A 12366-nucleotide genomic window follows, 5' to 3' on the forward strand; every position below is an offset into this window, starting at 1 on the left:
TCTTCATGTTGTTTACTTTATTCAAAGCACATGCTTCAAAACATCTCTCCAGTTAATGTTTTTGTTTGTTTGTTTTTTGTCTATACATGTATTTTTTATTTATTTATTTATTTTTTAACATCTTTATTGGGGTATAATTGCTTTACAGTGGTGTGTAAGTTTCTGCTTTATAACAAAGTGAATCAGTTATACATATACATATGTTCCCATATCTCTTGCCTCTTGCATCTTCCTCCCTCCCACCCTCCCTATCCCACCCCTCCAGGCGGTCACAAAGCACCGAGCTGATATCACTGTGCTATGTGGCTGCTTCCCACTAGCTATCTACCTTACGTTTGGTAGTGTATATATGTCCATGCCTCTCTCTCGCTTTGTCACAGCTCACCCTTCCCCCTCCCCATATCCTCAAGTCCGTTCTCCAGTAGATCTGTGTCTTTATTCCTGTCTTACCCCTAGGTTCTTCATGACATTTTTTTTTCTCTTAAATTCCATATATATGTGTTAGCATACGGTATTTGTCTTTTTCTTTCTGACTTACTTCATTCTGTATGACAGACTCTGGGTCTATCCACCTCATTACAAATAGCTCAATTTCATTTCTTTTTATGGCTAAGTAATATTCCATTGTATATATGTGCCACATCTTCTTTATCCATTCATCCGATGATGGGCACTCAGGTTGTTTCCATCTCCGGGCTATTGTAAATAGAGCTGCAATGAACATTTTGGTACATGACTCTTTTTGAATTATGGTTTTCTCAGGGTATATGCCCAGTAGTGGGATTGCTGGGTCATATGGTAGTTCTATTTGTAGTTTTTTAAGGAACCTCCATATTGTTCTCCATAGTGGCTGTACCAATTCACATTCCCACCACAGTGCAGGAGTGTTCCCTTTTCTCCACACCCTCTCCAGCATTTATTGTTTCTAGATTTTTTGATGATGGCCATTCTGACTGGTGTGAGATGATATCTCATTGTAGTTTTGATTTGCATTTCCCTAATGATTAATGATGTTGAGCATTCTTTCATGTGTTTGCTGGCAGTCTGTATATCTTCTTTGGAGAAATGTCTATTTAGGTCTTCTGCCCATTTTTGGATTGGGTTGTTTGTTTTTTTGTTATTGAGCTGCATGAGCTGCTTGTAAATTTTGGAAATTTATCCTTTGTCGGTTGCTTCATTTGCAAATATTTTCTCCCATTCTGAGGGTTGTCTTTTGGTCTTCTTTATGGTTTCCTTTGCTGCGCAAAAGCTTTTAAGTTTCATTAGGTCCCATTTATTTTTGTTTTTATTTCCATTACTCTAGGAGGTGGGTCAGAAAGGATCTTGCTGTGATTTATGTCATAGAGTGTTCTGCCTATGTTTTCCTCTAAGAGTTTGATAGTTTCTGGCCTTACATTTAGGTCTTTAATCCATTTTGAGCTAATTTTTGTGTATGGTGTTAGGGAGTGATCTAATCTCATACTTTTACATGTACCTGTCCAGTTTTCCCAGCACCACTTATTAAAGAGACTGTCCTTTCTCCATTGTACATTCCTGCCTCCTTTATCAAAGATAAGGTGACCTTATGTGCGTGGGTTCATCTCTGGGCTTTCTATCCTGTTCCATTGATCTATCTTTCTGTTTTTGTGCCAGGACCATACTGTCTTGATTACTGTAGCTTTGTAGTATAGTCTGAAGTCAGGGACCCTGATTCCTCCAGCTCCGTTTTTCGTTCTCAAGATTCCTTTGGCTATTCAGGGTCTTCTGTGTTTCCATACAAATTGTGAAATTTTTTGTGCTAGTTCTGTGGAAAATGCCAGTGGTAGTTTGATAGGGATTGCATTGAATCTGTAGATTGCTTTGGGTAGTAGAGTCATTTTCACAATGTTGATTCTTCCAATCCAAGAACATGGTATATCTCTCCATCTATTTATATCATCTTTAATTTCTTTCATCAGTGTCATATAATTTTCTGCATACAGGTCTTTTGTCTCCTTAGGTAGGTTTATTCCTAGATATTTTATTCTTTTTGTTGCAGTGGTAAATGGGAGTGTTTTCTTGATTTCACTTTCAGATTTTTCATCATTAGTGTATAGGAACGCAAGAGGTTTCTGTGCATTAATTTTGTATCCTGCAACTTTACCAAATTCATTGATTAGGTCTAGTAGTTTTCTGATAGCATCTTTAGGATACTTTATGTATAGTATCATGTCATCTGCTAACAGTGACAGCTTTACCTCTTCTTTTCCGATTTGGATTCCTTTTATTTCCTTTTCTTCTCTGATTGCTGTGGCTAAAGCTTCCAAAACTATATTGAGTAAGAGTGGTGAAAGTGGGCAACATTGTCTTGTTCCTGATCTTAGTGGAAATGCTTTCAGTTTTTCACCATTGAGGATCATGTTGTCTGTGGGTTTGTCATATATGGCCTTTATTATGTTGAGGAAAGTTCCCTCTATGCCTACTTTCTGCAGGGTTTTTATCATAAATGGGTGTTGAATTTTGTCAAAAGCTTTCTCTGCATCTATTGAGATGATCATATGTTTTTTCTCCTTCAATTTGTTAATATGGTTTATCACATTGATTGATTTGCGTATATTGAAGAATCCTTGCATTCCTGGAATAAACCCCACTTGATCATGGTGTATGATCCCTTTAATGTGCTGTTGGATTCTGTTTGCTAGTATTTTGTTGAGGATTTTTGCATCTATGTTCATCAGTGATATTGGCCTGTAGTTTTCTTTCTTCATGACATCCTTGTCTGGTTTTGGTATCAAGGTGATGGTGGCCTCGTAGAATGAATTTGGGAGTGTCCCTCCCTCTGCTATATTTTGGAAGAGTTTGAGAAGAATAGGTGTTAGCTGTTCTCTAAATGTTTGATAGAATTCACCTGTGAAGCCATCTGGTCCTGGGCTTTTGTTCATTGGAAGAGTTTTAATCACAGTTTCAATTTCAGTGCTTGTGATTGATCTGTTCATATTTTCTATTTCTTCCTGATTCAGTCTTGGCAGGTTGTGCATTTCTAAGAATTTGTCCATTTCTTCCAGGTTGTCCATTTTATTGGCATGGAGTTGCTTGTAGTAATCTCTCATGAGCTTTTGTATTTCTGCAGTGTCAGTTGTTACTTCTCCTTTTTCATTCCTAGTTCTATTGATTTGAGTCTTCTCCCTTTTTTCTTGATGAGTCTGGCTAATGATTTATCTATTTTGTTTATCTTCTCAAAGAACCAGCTTTTAGTTTTATTGATCTTTGCTATTGTTTCCTTCATTTCTTTTTCATTTATTTCTGATCTGATTTTTATGATTTCTTTCCTTCTGCTAACTTTGGGGTTTTTTTGTTCTTTCTCTAATTGCTTTAGGTGCAAGGCTAGGTTGTTTATTCGAGATGTTTCCTGTTTCTTAAGGTGGGCTTGTATTGCTGTAAACTTCCCTCTTAGAACTGCTTTTGCTGCATCCCATAGGTTTTGGTTCGTCGTGTCTCCATTGTCATTTGTTCCTAGGTACTTTTTATTTCCTCTTTGATTTCTTCAGTGATCACTTCATTATTAAGTAGTGTATTGTTTAGCCTCCATGTGTTTGTATTTTTTACAGATCTTTTCCTGTAATTGATATCTAGTCTCATGGCGTTGTGGTTGGAAAAGATACTTGATACAATTTCAATTTTCTTAAATTTGCCAAGGCTTGATTTGTGACCCAAGATATGATCTATCCTGGAGAATGTTCCATGAGCACTTGAAAAAAATGTGTATTCTGTTGTTTTTGGATGGAGTGTCCTATAAATATCAATTAAGTCCATCTTGTTTAATGTATCATTTAAAGCTTGTGTTTCCTTATTTATTTTCATTTTGGATGATCTGTCCATTGGTGAAAGTGGGGTGTTAAAATCCCCTACTGTGAATGTGTTACTGTCGATTTTCCCTTTTATGGCTGTTAGTATTTGCCTTATGTATTGAGGTGCTCCTATGTTGGGTGCATAAATATTTACAATTGTTATATCTTCTTCTTGGATCGATCCCTTGATCATTATGTAGTGTCCTTCTTTGTTTCTTCTACTAGTCTTTATTTTAAAGTCTATTTTGTCTGATACGAGAATTGCTACTCCAGCTTTCTTTTGGTTTCCATTTGCATGGAATATCTTTTTCCATCCCCTTACTTTCAATCTCTATGTGTCTCTAGGTCTGAAGTGGGTCTCTTGTAGACAGCATATATATGGGTCTTGTTTTTGTATCCATTCAGCCAATCTGTGTCTTTTGGTGGGACCATTTAGTCCATTTACATTTAAGGTAATTATCGATGTTTGTTTCTATTCCCATTTTCTAAATTGTTTTGAGTTCGTTATTGTAGGTCTTTTCCTTCTCTTGTGTTTCTTGTCTACAGAAGTTCCTTTAGCGTTTGTTAAAGCTGGTTTGGTGGTGCTGAACTCTCTCAGCTTTTGCTTGTCTGTAAAGGTTTTAATTTCTCCACAAGGATTCCCTTGTGTGTTATTTGTTGGTTTTCCCTTGCTGCTTTTAATATGCTTTCTTTGTATTTAATTTTTGACAGTTTGATTAATATGTGTCTTGGCGTATTTCTCCTTGGATTTATCCTGTATGGGACTCTCTGTGCTTCCTGGACTTGATTAACTATTTCCTTTCCTATATTAGGGAAGTTTTCAACTATAATCTCTTCAAATATTTTCTCAGTCCCTTTCTTTTTCTCTTCTTCTGGGACCCCTATAATTCGAATGTTGGTGCATTTAATATTGTCCCAGAAGTCTCTGAGTCTGTCCTCAGTTCTTTTCATTCTTTTTTCTTTATTCTGCTCTGCATTAGTTATTTCCACTATTTTATCTTCCAGGTCACTTATCCTTTCTTCTGCCTCAGTTATTCTGCTATTGATCCCATCTAGAGTACTTTTCATTTCATTTATTGTGTTGTTCATCATTGTTTGTTTCATCTTTAGTTCTTCTAGGTCCTTGTTAAATGTTTCTTGCATTTTGTCTATTCTATTTCCAAGATTTTGGATCATCTTTACTATCATTATTCTGAATTCTTTTTCAGGTAGACTGCCTATTTCCTTTGCATTTGTTACGTCTGGTGCATTTTTATCTTGCTCCTTCATCTGCTGTGTGTTTTTCTGACTTCTCATTTTGCTTATCTTACTGTGTTTGGGGTCTCCTTTTTGGAGGCTGCACGTTCGTAGTTCCCGTTGTTTTTGATGTCTGTCCCCAGTGGCTAAGGTTGGTTCAGTGGGTTGTGTAGGCTTCCTGGTGGAGGGGACTAGTGCCTGTGTTCTGGTGTATGAGGCTGGATCTTGTCTCTCTGGTGGGCAGGTCCACGTCTGTTGGTGTGTTTTGGGGTGTCTGTGGACTTATTATGATTTTAGGCAGCCTCTCTGCTAATGGGTGGGGTTGTGTTCCTGTCTTGCTAGTTGTTTGACATAGGTTGTCCAGCACTGTAGCTTGCTGGTCGTTGAGTGAAGCTGGGCGCTGGTGTTGAGATGGAGATCTCTGGGAGATTTCCGCCTTTTGGTACTATGTGGAGCTGGGAGGTCTCTTGTTGACCAGCGTCCTGAAGTTGGCTCTCCCACCTCAGAGGCACAGCACTGACTCCTGGCTGCAGCACCAAGAGTCTTTCATCTGCACGGCTCAGAATAAAAGGGAGAAAAAGTAGAGAGTAAGAATTAGTAAAATTAGGAAGAAAGAAAGAAAGAGAGAGAGAGAGTGAGAGAGAGAGAGAGAGGGAGGGAGGAGGGAAGGAAGGGAGGGAGGGAGGAAGGAAAGAAAAGGAAGGAAAGAAAGAAGGGAGGGATGGTGGGAGGAAGGAAGGAAGGAGGGAAGGAAGGAAAAAAGAAAGAAGATAAAGTAAAATTAAAGTAAAATATAATAAAGTTATTAAATTAAAAAATAATTATTAAGAAAAAAATTAAAACAAAAAACGGATGGCTAGAACCTTAGGACAAATGGTGGAAGCAAAGCTATACAGACAAAATCTCACACAGAAGCATACACATACACACTCACAGAAAGAGGAAAAGGAAAGAATCATAAATCTTGCTCTCAAAGTCCACCTCCTCAATTTGGGATGATTCGTTGTCTAAAGGAGGGAGGGAGGTAGGGAGGGATGGAGGGAGGGAGGGAAGGAAGGAAGGAAAAGAAAAGAAAAGAAAGGTTAAAGTAAACTAAAATAAAGTTATTAAAATTCATTATTAAGAAAAAAATTAAAAAAAAAAAAACAACGGATGGATAGAACCCTAGGACAAATGGTGGAAGCAAAGCTATACAGATACTCACAAAAAGAGGAAAAGGGGAAAAAATCATAAATGTTGCTCTCAAAGTCCACCTCCTCAATTTGGGATGATTCGTTGTCTATTCATGTATCCCACAGATGCAGGGTACATCAAGTTGATTGTGGAGCTTTAATCTGCTGCTTCTGAGACTGCTGGGAGAGATTTCCCTTTCTCTTCTTTGTTCTCACAGCTCCCGGGGGCTCAGCTTTAGATTTGGCCCCGCCTCTGTGTGTAGGTCGCCGGAGGGCGTCTGTTCTTCGCTCAGACAGGACGGGGTTAAAGGAGCCGCTGATTTGGGGGCTCTGGCTCACTCAGGCCGGGGGGAAGGAGGGGTGCAGATTGCGGGGCGAGCCTGCGGCGGCAGAGGCCTGGGTGATGTTGCACCAGCCTGAGGCCCACCGTGCGTTCTTATGGGGAAGTTGTCCCTGGATCCTGGGAACCTGGCTGTGGCGGGCTGCACAGGCTCCCCGGAATGGGGGTGTGGATAGTGACCTGTGCTTGCACACAGGCCCCTTGGTGGCGGCAGCAGCTGCCTTAGCGTCTCATGCCCGTCTCTGGGGTCCGTGCTTTTAGCCGCAGCTCGCGCCCGTCTCTGGGGTCCGCGCATTTAGCCGTGGCTCTCTGGCGTTCCTTTAAGCAGCGTTCTTAATCCCCTCTCCTCGCGCACCAGGAAACAAAGAGGGAAGAAAAAGTATTTTGCCTCTTCGGCAGCTCCAGACCTTTTCCTGGACTCCCTCCCGGCTAGCCGTGGTGCACTAACCCCTTCAAGCTGTGTTCACGCAGCCAACCCCAGTCCTCTCCTGGTGCTCTGACCAAAGCTCGAGCCTCAGCTCGCAGCCCCGCCCGTCCCGGCGGGTGAGCAGACAAGCCTCTCGGGCTGGTGAGTGCCGGTCAGCACCGATCCTCTGTGCGGGAATCTCCCCCGCTTTGCCCTCCGCACCTCTGTTGCTGTGCTGTCCTCCGCGGCTCTGAAGTTCCCCCCTCCGCCATCCACAGTTTCCGCCCGCGAAGGGGCTTCCTAGTGTGTGGAAACCTTTTCTCCTTCACAGCTCCCTCCCACTGGTGCGGGTGCCGTCCCTATTCTTTTGTCTCTGTTTTTTCTTTTTTTCTTTTGCCCTACCCAGGTACGTGGGGAGTTTCTTGCCTTTTGGGAGGTCAGAGGTCTTCTGCCAGCATTCAGTAGGTGTTCTGTAGGAGTTGTTCCACGTGTAGATGTATTTCTGGTATATCTTTGGGGAGGAAGATGATCACCGCGTCTTACTCTTCCGCCATCTTCAGAACACCCTCCAGTTAATGTTTTTAATCACCACGTTTGGTTTTTAGTACTCATACTTTATAGGGAGGAAAAGTATCTCTCAGTATAATGTTTCCAGTCTATATTTATTTGGAAGAATGTTTTCATTCCTGAAACTTATATGACATGTTAAATCAGTGTGGCCCACAGTCTGGAATTCTGTATTCTGGATACAGTTGATAGACCAACACAGTACTGTATCTGAGATGTATGCAGAGCAATTATTTGTCAAAAAAAAAAAAATAGTTTTAACTATTTGGTGATTAAAAGCCTGTGTTTATGAATTTTATATCCTAATGTGATAGTTTTTTACTTCTTAACGGAGTTTTCTTGTTTTAGTATATTTTAGGAGAATATTTAGGGGTTTTAGATTGACATGTAACACATTATAATTTTTCCCATAATGGAAACAGACTTCCAACTGACATATTTTTGCCTAGAACATCTAGTTGTCAGGAAAGATGGTTATTGTCACTAAATAGGAGTAGCTGTATAGAGATTCATAAGCCACAGTTTGCCTGAAATACTTGATTATTACATATGAGTATTTTATTTTTACATTTGAATATATTGGTGCTGGTAGTTTGGGAGATTGACTTTAAGCAAAATAATTACACAAATATTTGGTAGCACCTTTATTTGCTTTAGTCTTTTTAATAAAGTAACTGATCTTAAAGTTAAGCTTTACAGAGTTTTAACAGAAATATTTTATTGGATAAATTTTAGTTATTCTAGATGCCTGAAAGTTTTAAACTTTTTTTCATATTACCACTTTAGATTTTTAATGGGTATTTTTATCCCATTAGTAACACTGCCATTAATTTGTATGGTTTTAACATTTTCTTAATGCTTATTTTGTCTATTTAACAGATATATTTGAATGCCACTATACTTTTTCTTTGAAAAATTGATGAAACTGTCTTAATTTTATATCCTTGTTTTGTTTTTATATAAGAAATGGAAACACTTTCAGTTTTTAGAAGTTATGAACCTGGTGAACCAAACTGTAGAATTTATGTAAAGAATTTAGCTAAACAAGTTCAAGAAAAGGTAAGTTGAAATTTATAAATTGGTTTTATTATTTTACATGTTTTTCCCCGGCTTTCCTTATTAGTCTTTTCCTTGTTGAAATTCTAGGACCTTAAATTTATTTTTGGAAGATACGTTGACTTTTCGTCAGAAACACAACGCATAATGTAAGTGTCATGTATATTCTCAAATTGTGTTTTGTTTTTAATCTGTTAGAAATTAGTCCTTTTTTAAACATTTCCCCTTTAGAGATTAAAATTATATGAAGAAATTGCTCTTATCTTTTAGACATCTAGAGCAAGAGTCAGCAAACATCTTTTTAAATTGACAGTAAAAATTTAATATTTTTATACTAAAATATTATGGTGTCTGTTGCAACTACTCAGTTTTGTCTTTGTGGCATTAAAGCAGCTGTAAACAATACATAAATGAATATTAATGGCTGTGTTCCAGTAAAGCATTATTTATAGAAACAGGCCTCAATCCCTAGCTCTAAAGCAGTGGTTCTCAAACTTTAACCTGTGTAAGAGCTTATTAAAACCATGTCCTTGATCTATCCCTAGACTGATATTCCAGGTTGAGATAGGGCCCATGAATTTGTGTTTCTAAAATGTGTATGGATGATGACTAAGCTGCTGCTCCAAAGATTACATTTTGAAAACTAGCATTTTAATGACTCATCCAGGAATATATAGCAGTCAGGCAGAGTTTTTTAGATTCTTACCATGGCAGTAACTTCTCTTCCTTCAGTTGGGAAGGCTTCCAGTTTTATGAGTGCAAAAGAGAGGATATGATTTGTAAATGATATAAAAGCTAATGTTTGGAGTTAGAATTTCATTCTTTAAAATTTTATAATTGGTTAACTCTAAAGTATGTAAGACCTTGGCCATATAAATTAGAAGTAAAGAAAATTAGAAAAGGTAAGGAGAGAGACTTTTGAATGGAGGTAAATTAGAGAAATGACTGTAGTTAATTTTGCTTTAATTTTCATGTAAAACTAAATTTTTTTTTTTTCTTGGCGGTACGCGGGCCTCTCACTGTCGTGGCCTCTTCCATCATGGAGCACAGGCTCCGGACGCGCAGGCCCAGCGTCCATGGCTCACGGGCCCAGCCGCTCCGCCGCATGTGGGATCCTCCCGGACCGGGGCACGAACCCATGTCCCCTGCATCAGCAGGCGGACTCCCAACCACTGCGCCACCAGGGAAGCCCGAAACTAATATTTTTAAAGTCTTATCTGGGCTATGTACCTTTTTATATAGGCATGCACAGTGAGCACCATGTCTTAAAAACCATGTCCATATTATATTCATTAGTGACAGATATATCTTATCAGGATACCAAAAGTTTGTGTTGCTGGCCATGCAAAATACTGGCCCTTTTTCTCGTTGCCGCTTTTGAATCATGATTGTAAGGGGAAAAAATTTAAAAATAGATAATGTGTGTGTGTGTGTGTGTGTGTGTATATATAAATATATGTATGTGTCACAAAGATATATATATGTATTGTGTCTGTGTGTATATATATATGCGCACACATATATATATATCATGTATATACTTTCTATTTCCAGTATTGCCTGCCATTAGAATTTGAAGGGAAGAGAAAATTCTATATTGAGAAAGCTGTACACATCAAAATGATAAATTGATAATTGTCTCCTGTGGGACTAGTCATGTGAATTTGTTAAAAAGGAATTTACCTGCATTTTTTGATACTTTAAACATTCTTTACATGCTTTTGCTAGTCTTATAGACTAAATGGTAGGCAGTACTTTAGTTATAAGTTAGTCTGTTTTTTTAAGTAGTTTTGAGTATAGTTTCCTCCCCCAAAATGTTGAAAAATGAATACAGTAGGAGAATAGAAGACTACACTTGGAATACAAATTCTGGTTTGTGTTTTTGGCTTTAACTTTAGTGATCGGTGTGACCTTGAAGAAGTCACTCCGTCTCTACACATCATCTGTAAAATGGTGGTTTTTGACTACATGATCAGTGAAGTCCCTTCCTACTCTGAAATTCCGGGTTACTTTTCCATAGTTCCTGTCAGCCCTTTTATTCTTGGTCGTATAGTTGTTTTTTTTACTTGAGTAAATATCAGTAGTATTAAGTTGGCTGAATAAAACTGTTTAAAAATAGAGATATGAAAGAAAAACTTTACTTTTATAGTTGCTAGTAATATGATTTTTAAATCACATATATTTATAATAGCTAAAAAAAGATAAGCACATCATCAAAATAATTCTGTAAGTATTACCTACTTACAGAATCAATTTTAGAACAGAATATAAAATATAATTTTAGAAAGCCTGAGTAATGTGCTAATCAGATAGTATAGTCATTTTTATTCTGAAATAGCAAATTTTTAAATTGTTCAATGCATTCCCATTGACTTCATCAGAATTCTTCGACAATTCTTTGAGTCAAAACCATTTTTTCTTCCATGACTTCTAGGTTTGATATACGCTTGATGAAAGAAGGTCGCATGAAAGGACAAGCTTTCATTGGACTTCCAAATGAAAAAGCAGCAGCAAAAGCATTAAAGGAAGCTAATGGATACATTCTTTTTGGAAAACCTATGGTGGTTGTATCCTTCAAATCTGTCTGTTCCAAGACTTATGGATCAATAGTTTTTAGGAGTAAGGGTATAATTGAAACCAGTTTTTATATTATCCTTCATCTCAACAGCTGACATTCTAGCTTGAGAATACTCAGTTATAAATATACTTAGTTGAGTCAAATGACAATGTTATTTAAATTTTTATTGGAAAATAAGCATCATGAGGTTATTAAAATCCAGCCAAGTCTAAACATTTTACTTAATACAGCTTAAAATATACATACTCATGCTAAGCCTAAGATACTATGGTATCCAGAAGTACATTTGGAATCGTTAAAGATATGATTTGTTGTAGTTTTATTATCTTATATTTTATTGTATTATAATTCATATTTATGTTTGAGAATTTAATAACAAAATATATCATTGACTTACCATCCTGCTTTCAGTAGTTAATGCAGTTTCAAACTAGAAATCAGTGGGATAAATGAAGGAGCAAAGGTCTAGGTGTAAAAAATGACTAAAAGAAAAGATAAATTTTTTACTTCTTCCCCAGATCATGGACAGCTAGGAGGCAGTCAACAAATATTTGATGAATGACTGAGTAGGAAGACAAATATAGAGATAAATTAAAAACTGTACTCCTACCCTACATTAGGAAGTTCTTGAAAATTCTTTAGAAAAGATTACTTTCATGTTTGTGAACAAAACCTTAATTTTTAAATATTAGCAGTTTGCTCGATCTGCTAGACCAAAACAAGATTCTAAAGAAGGAAAAAGAAAGTGTTAAAAATTAGTAAAGGTAAGTGTGGAGATAACGTAATAAAAGGACAAGACTTTCTTGAGATTAAAATTAAGGAAGGATAAAAGCCTGAGAGAATAGTAATTTGTGTACCTTCTAACGTTTTTAAAGGATCCTCCCTCTGATTCTTTCTGTCTATGCAGTTAATTTCCATTAAACTTCACAATTAAAACTATGGAATAAAACCTATTTGTATGTAAAAATTAAAATTGGGGAATGAATTTCATAAGGGTAGTGTATCTTTATTAGTCTTTATTTACTTTTTCTTCATAGAGTAAAGCAGTAGTTCTTAAATTTTAACATGTATTATAATCATCTAGAGGGTCTGATAAAACACAGATTACTGGGTTTCCCTTCACCCCCACCCAGAGTTTCTGATTCAGTTGGTCTGCAAGGGGGTTGGGCCTTGGGTAGTCAATCATCCCTAGTTTTCCTGTGAGT

At 37.4% G+C, this 12366-nt stretch overlaps 1 protein-coding gene across 8 annotated transcripts in view; it reads left to right on the plus strand.

Annotated features, from left to right (window-relative positions):
• RNPC3 (RNA binding region (RNP1, RRM) containing 3) overlaps positions 1-12366 on the plus strand; it is an 81051-nt gene that overhangs the window by 19977 nt on the left and 48708 nt on the right. For 7 of the 8 annotated variants that reach the window (XR_003434389.1, XR_003434388.1, XM_027114506.1 and 4 more), the window contains 4 exons: positions 8492-8586; positions 8674-8732; positions 11018-11150; positions 11854-11925. Coding sequence is in view for 6 of the 8 variants with exons in the window: in XM_027114506.1 (XP_026970307.1) it covers positions 8492-8586; positions 8674-8732; positions 11018-11150; positions 11854-11913 (347 nt within the window). In the remaining 2 variants the exon portion in view is untranslated. Of the gene's footprint in view, positions 1-8491; positions 8587-8673; positions 8733-11017; positions 11151-11853; positions 11926-12366 lie in introns of those variants that run through there. The other variant, XM_027114510.1, reaches the window with a different exon arrangement.

Source organism: Aethalodelphis obliquidens, unplaced genomic scaffold (genome assembly GCF_003676395.1).
Source record: "Aethalodelphis obliquidens isolate GAN/ISIS:26980383/991018 unplaced genomic scaffold, ASM367639v1 scaffold13, whole genome shotgun sequence".
NCBI classification, from domain to species: domain Eukaryota; kingdom Metazoa; phylum Chordata; class Mammalia; order Artiodactyla; family Delphinidae; genus Aethalodelphis; species Aethalodelphis obliquidens.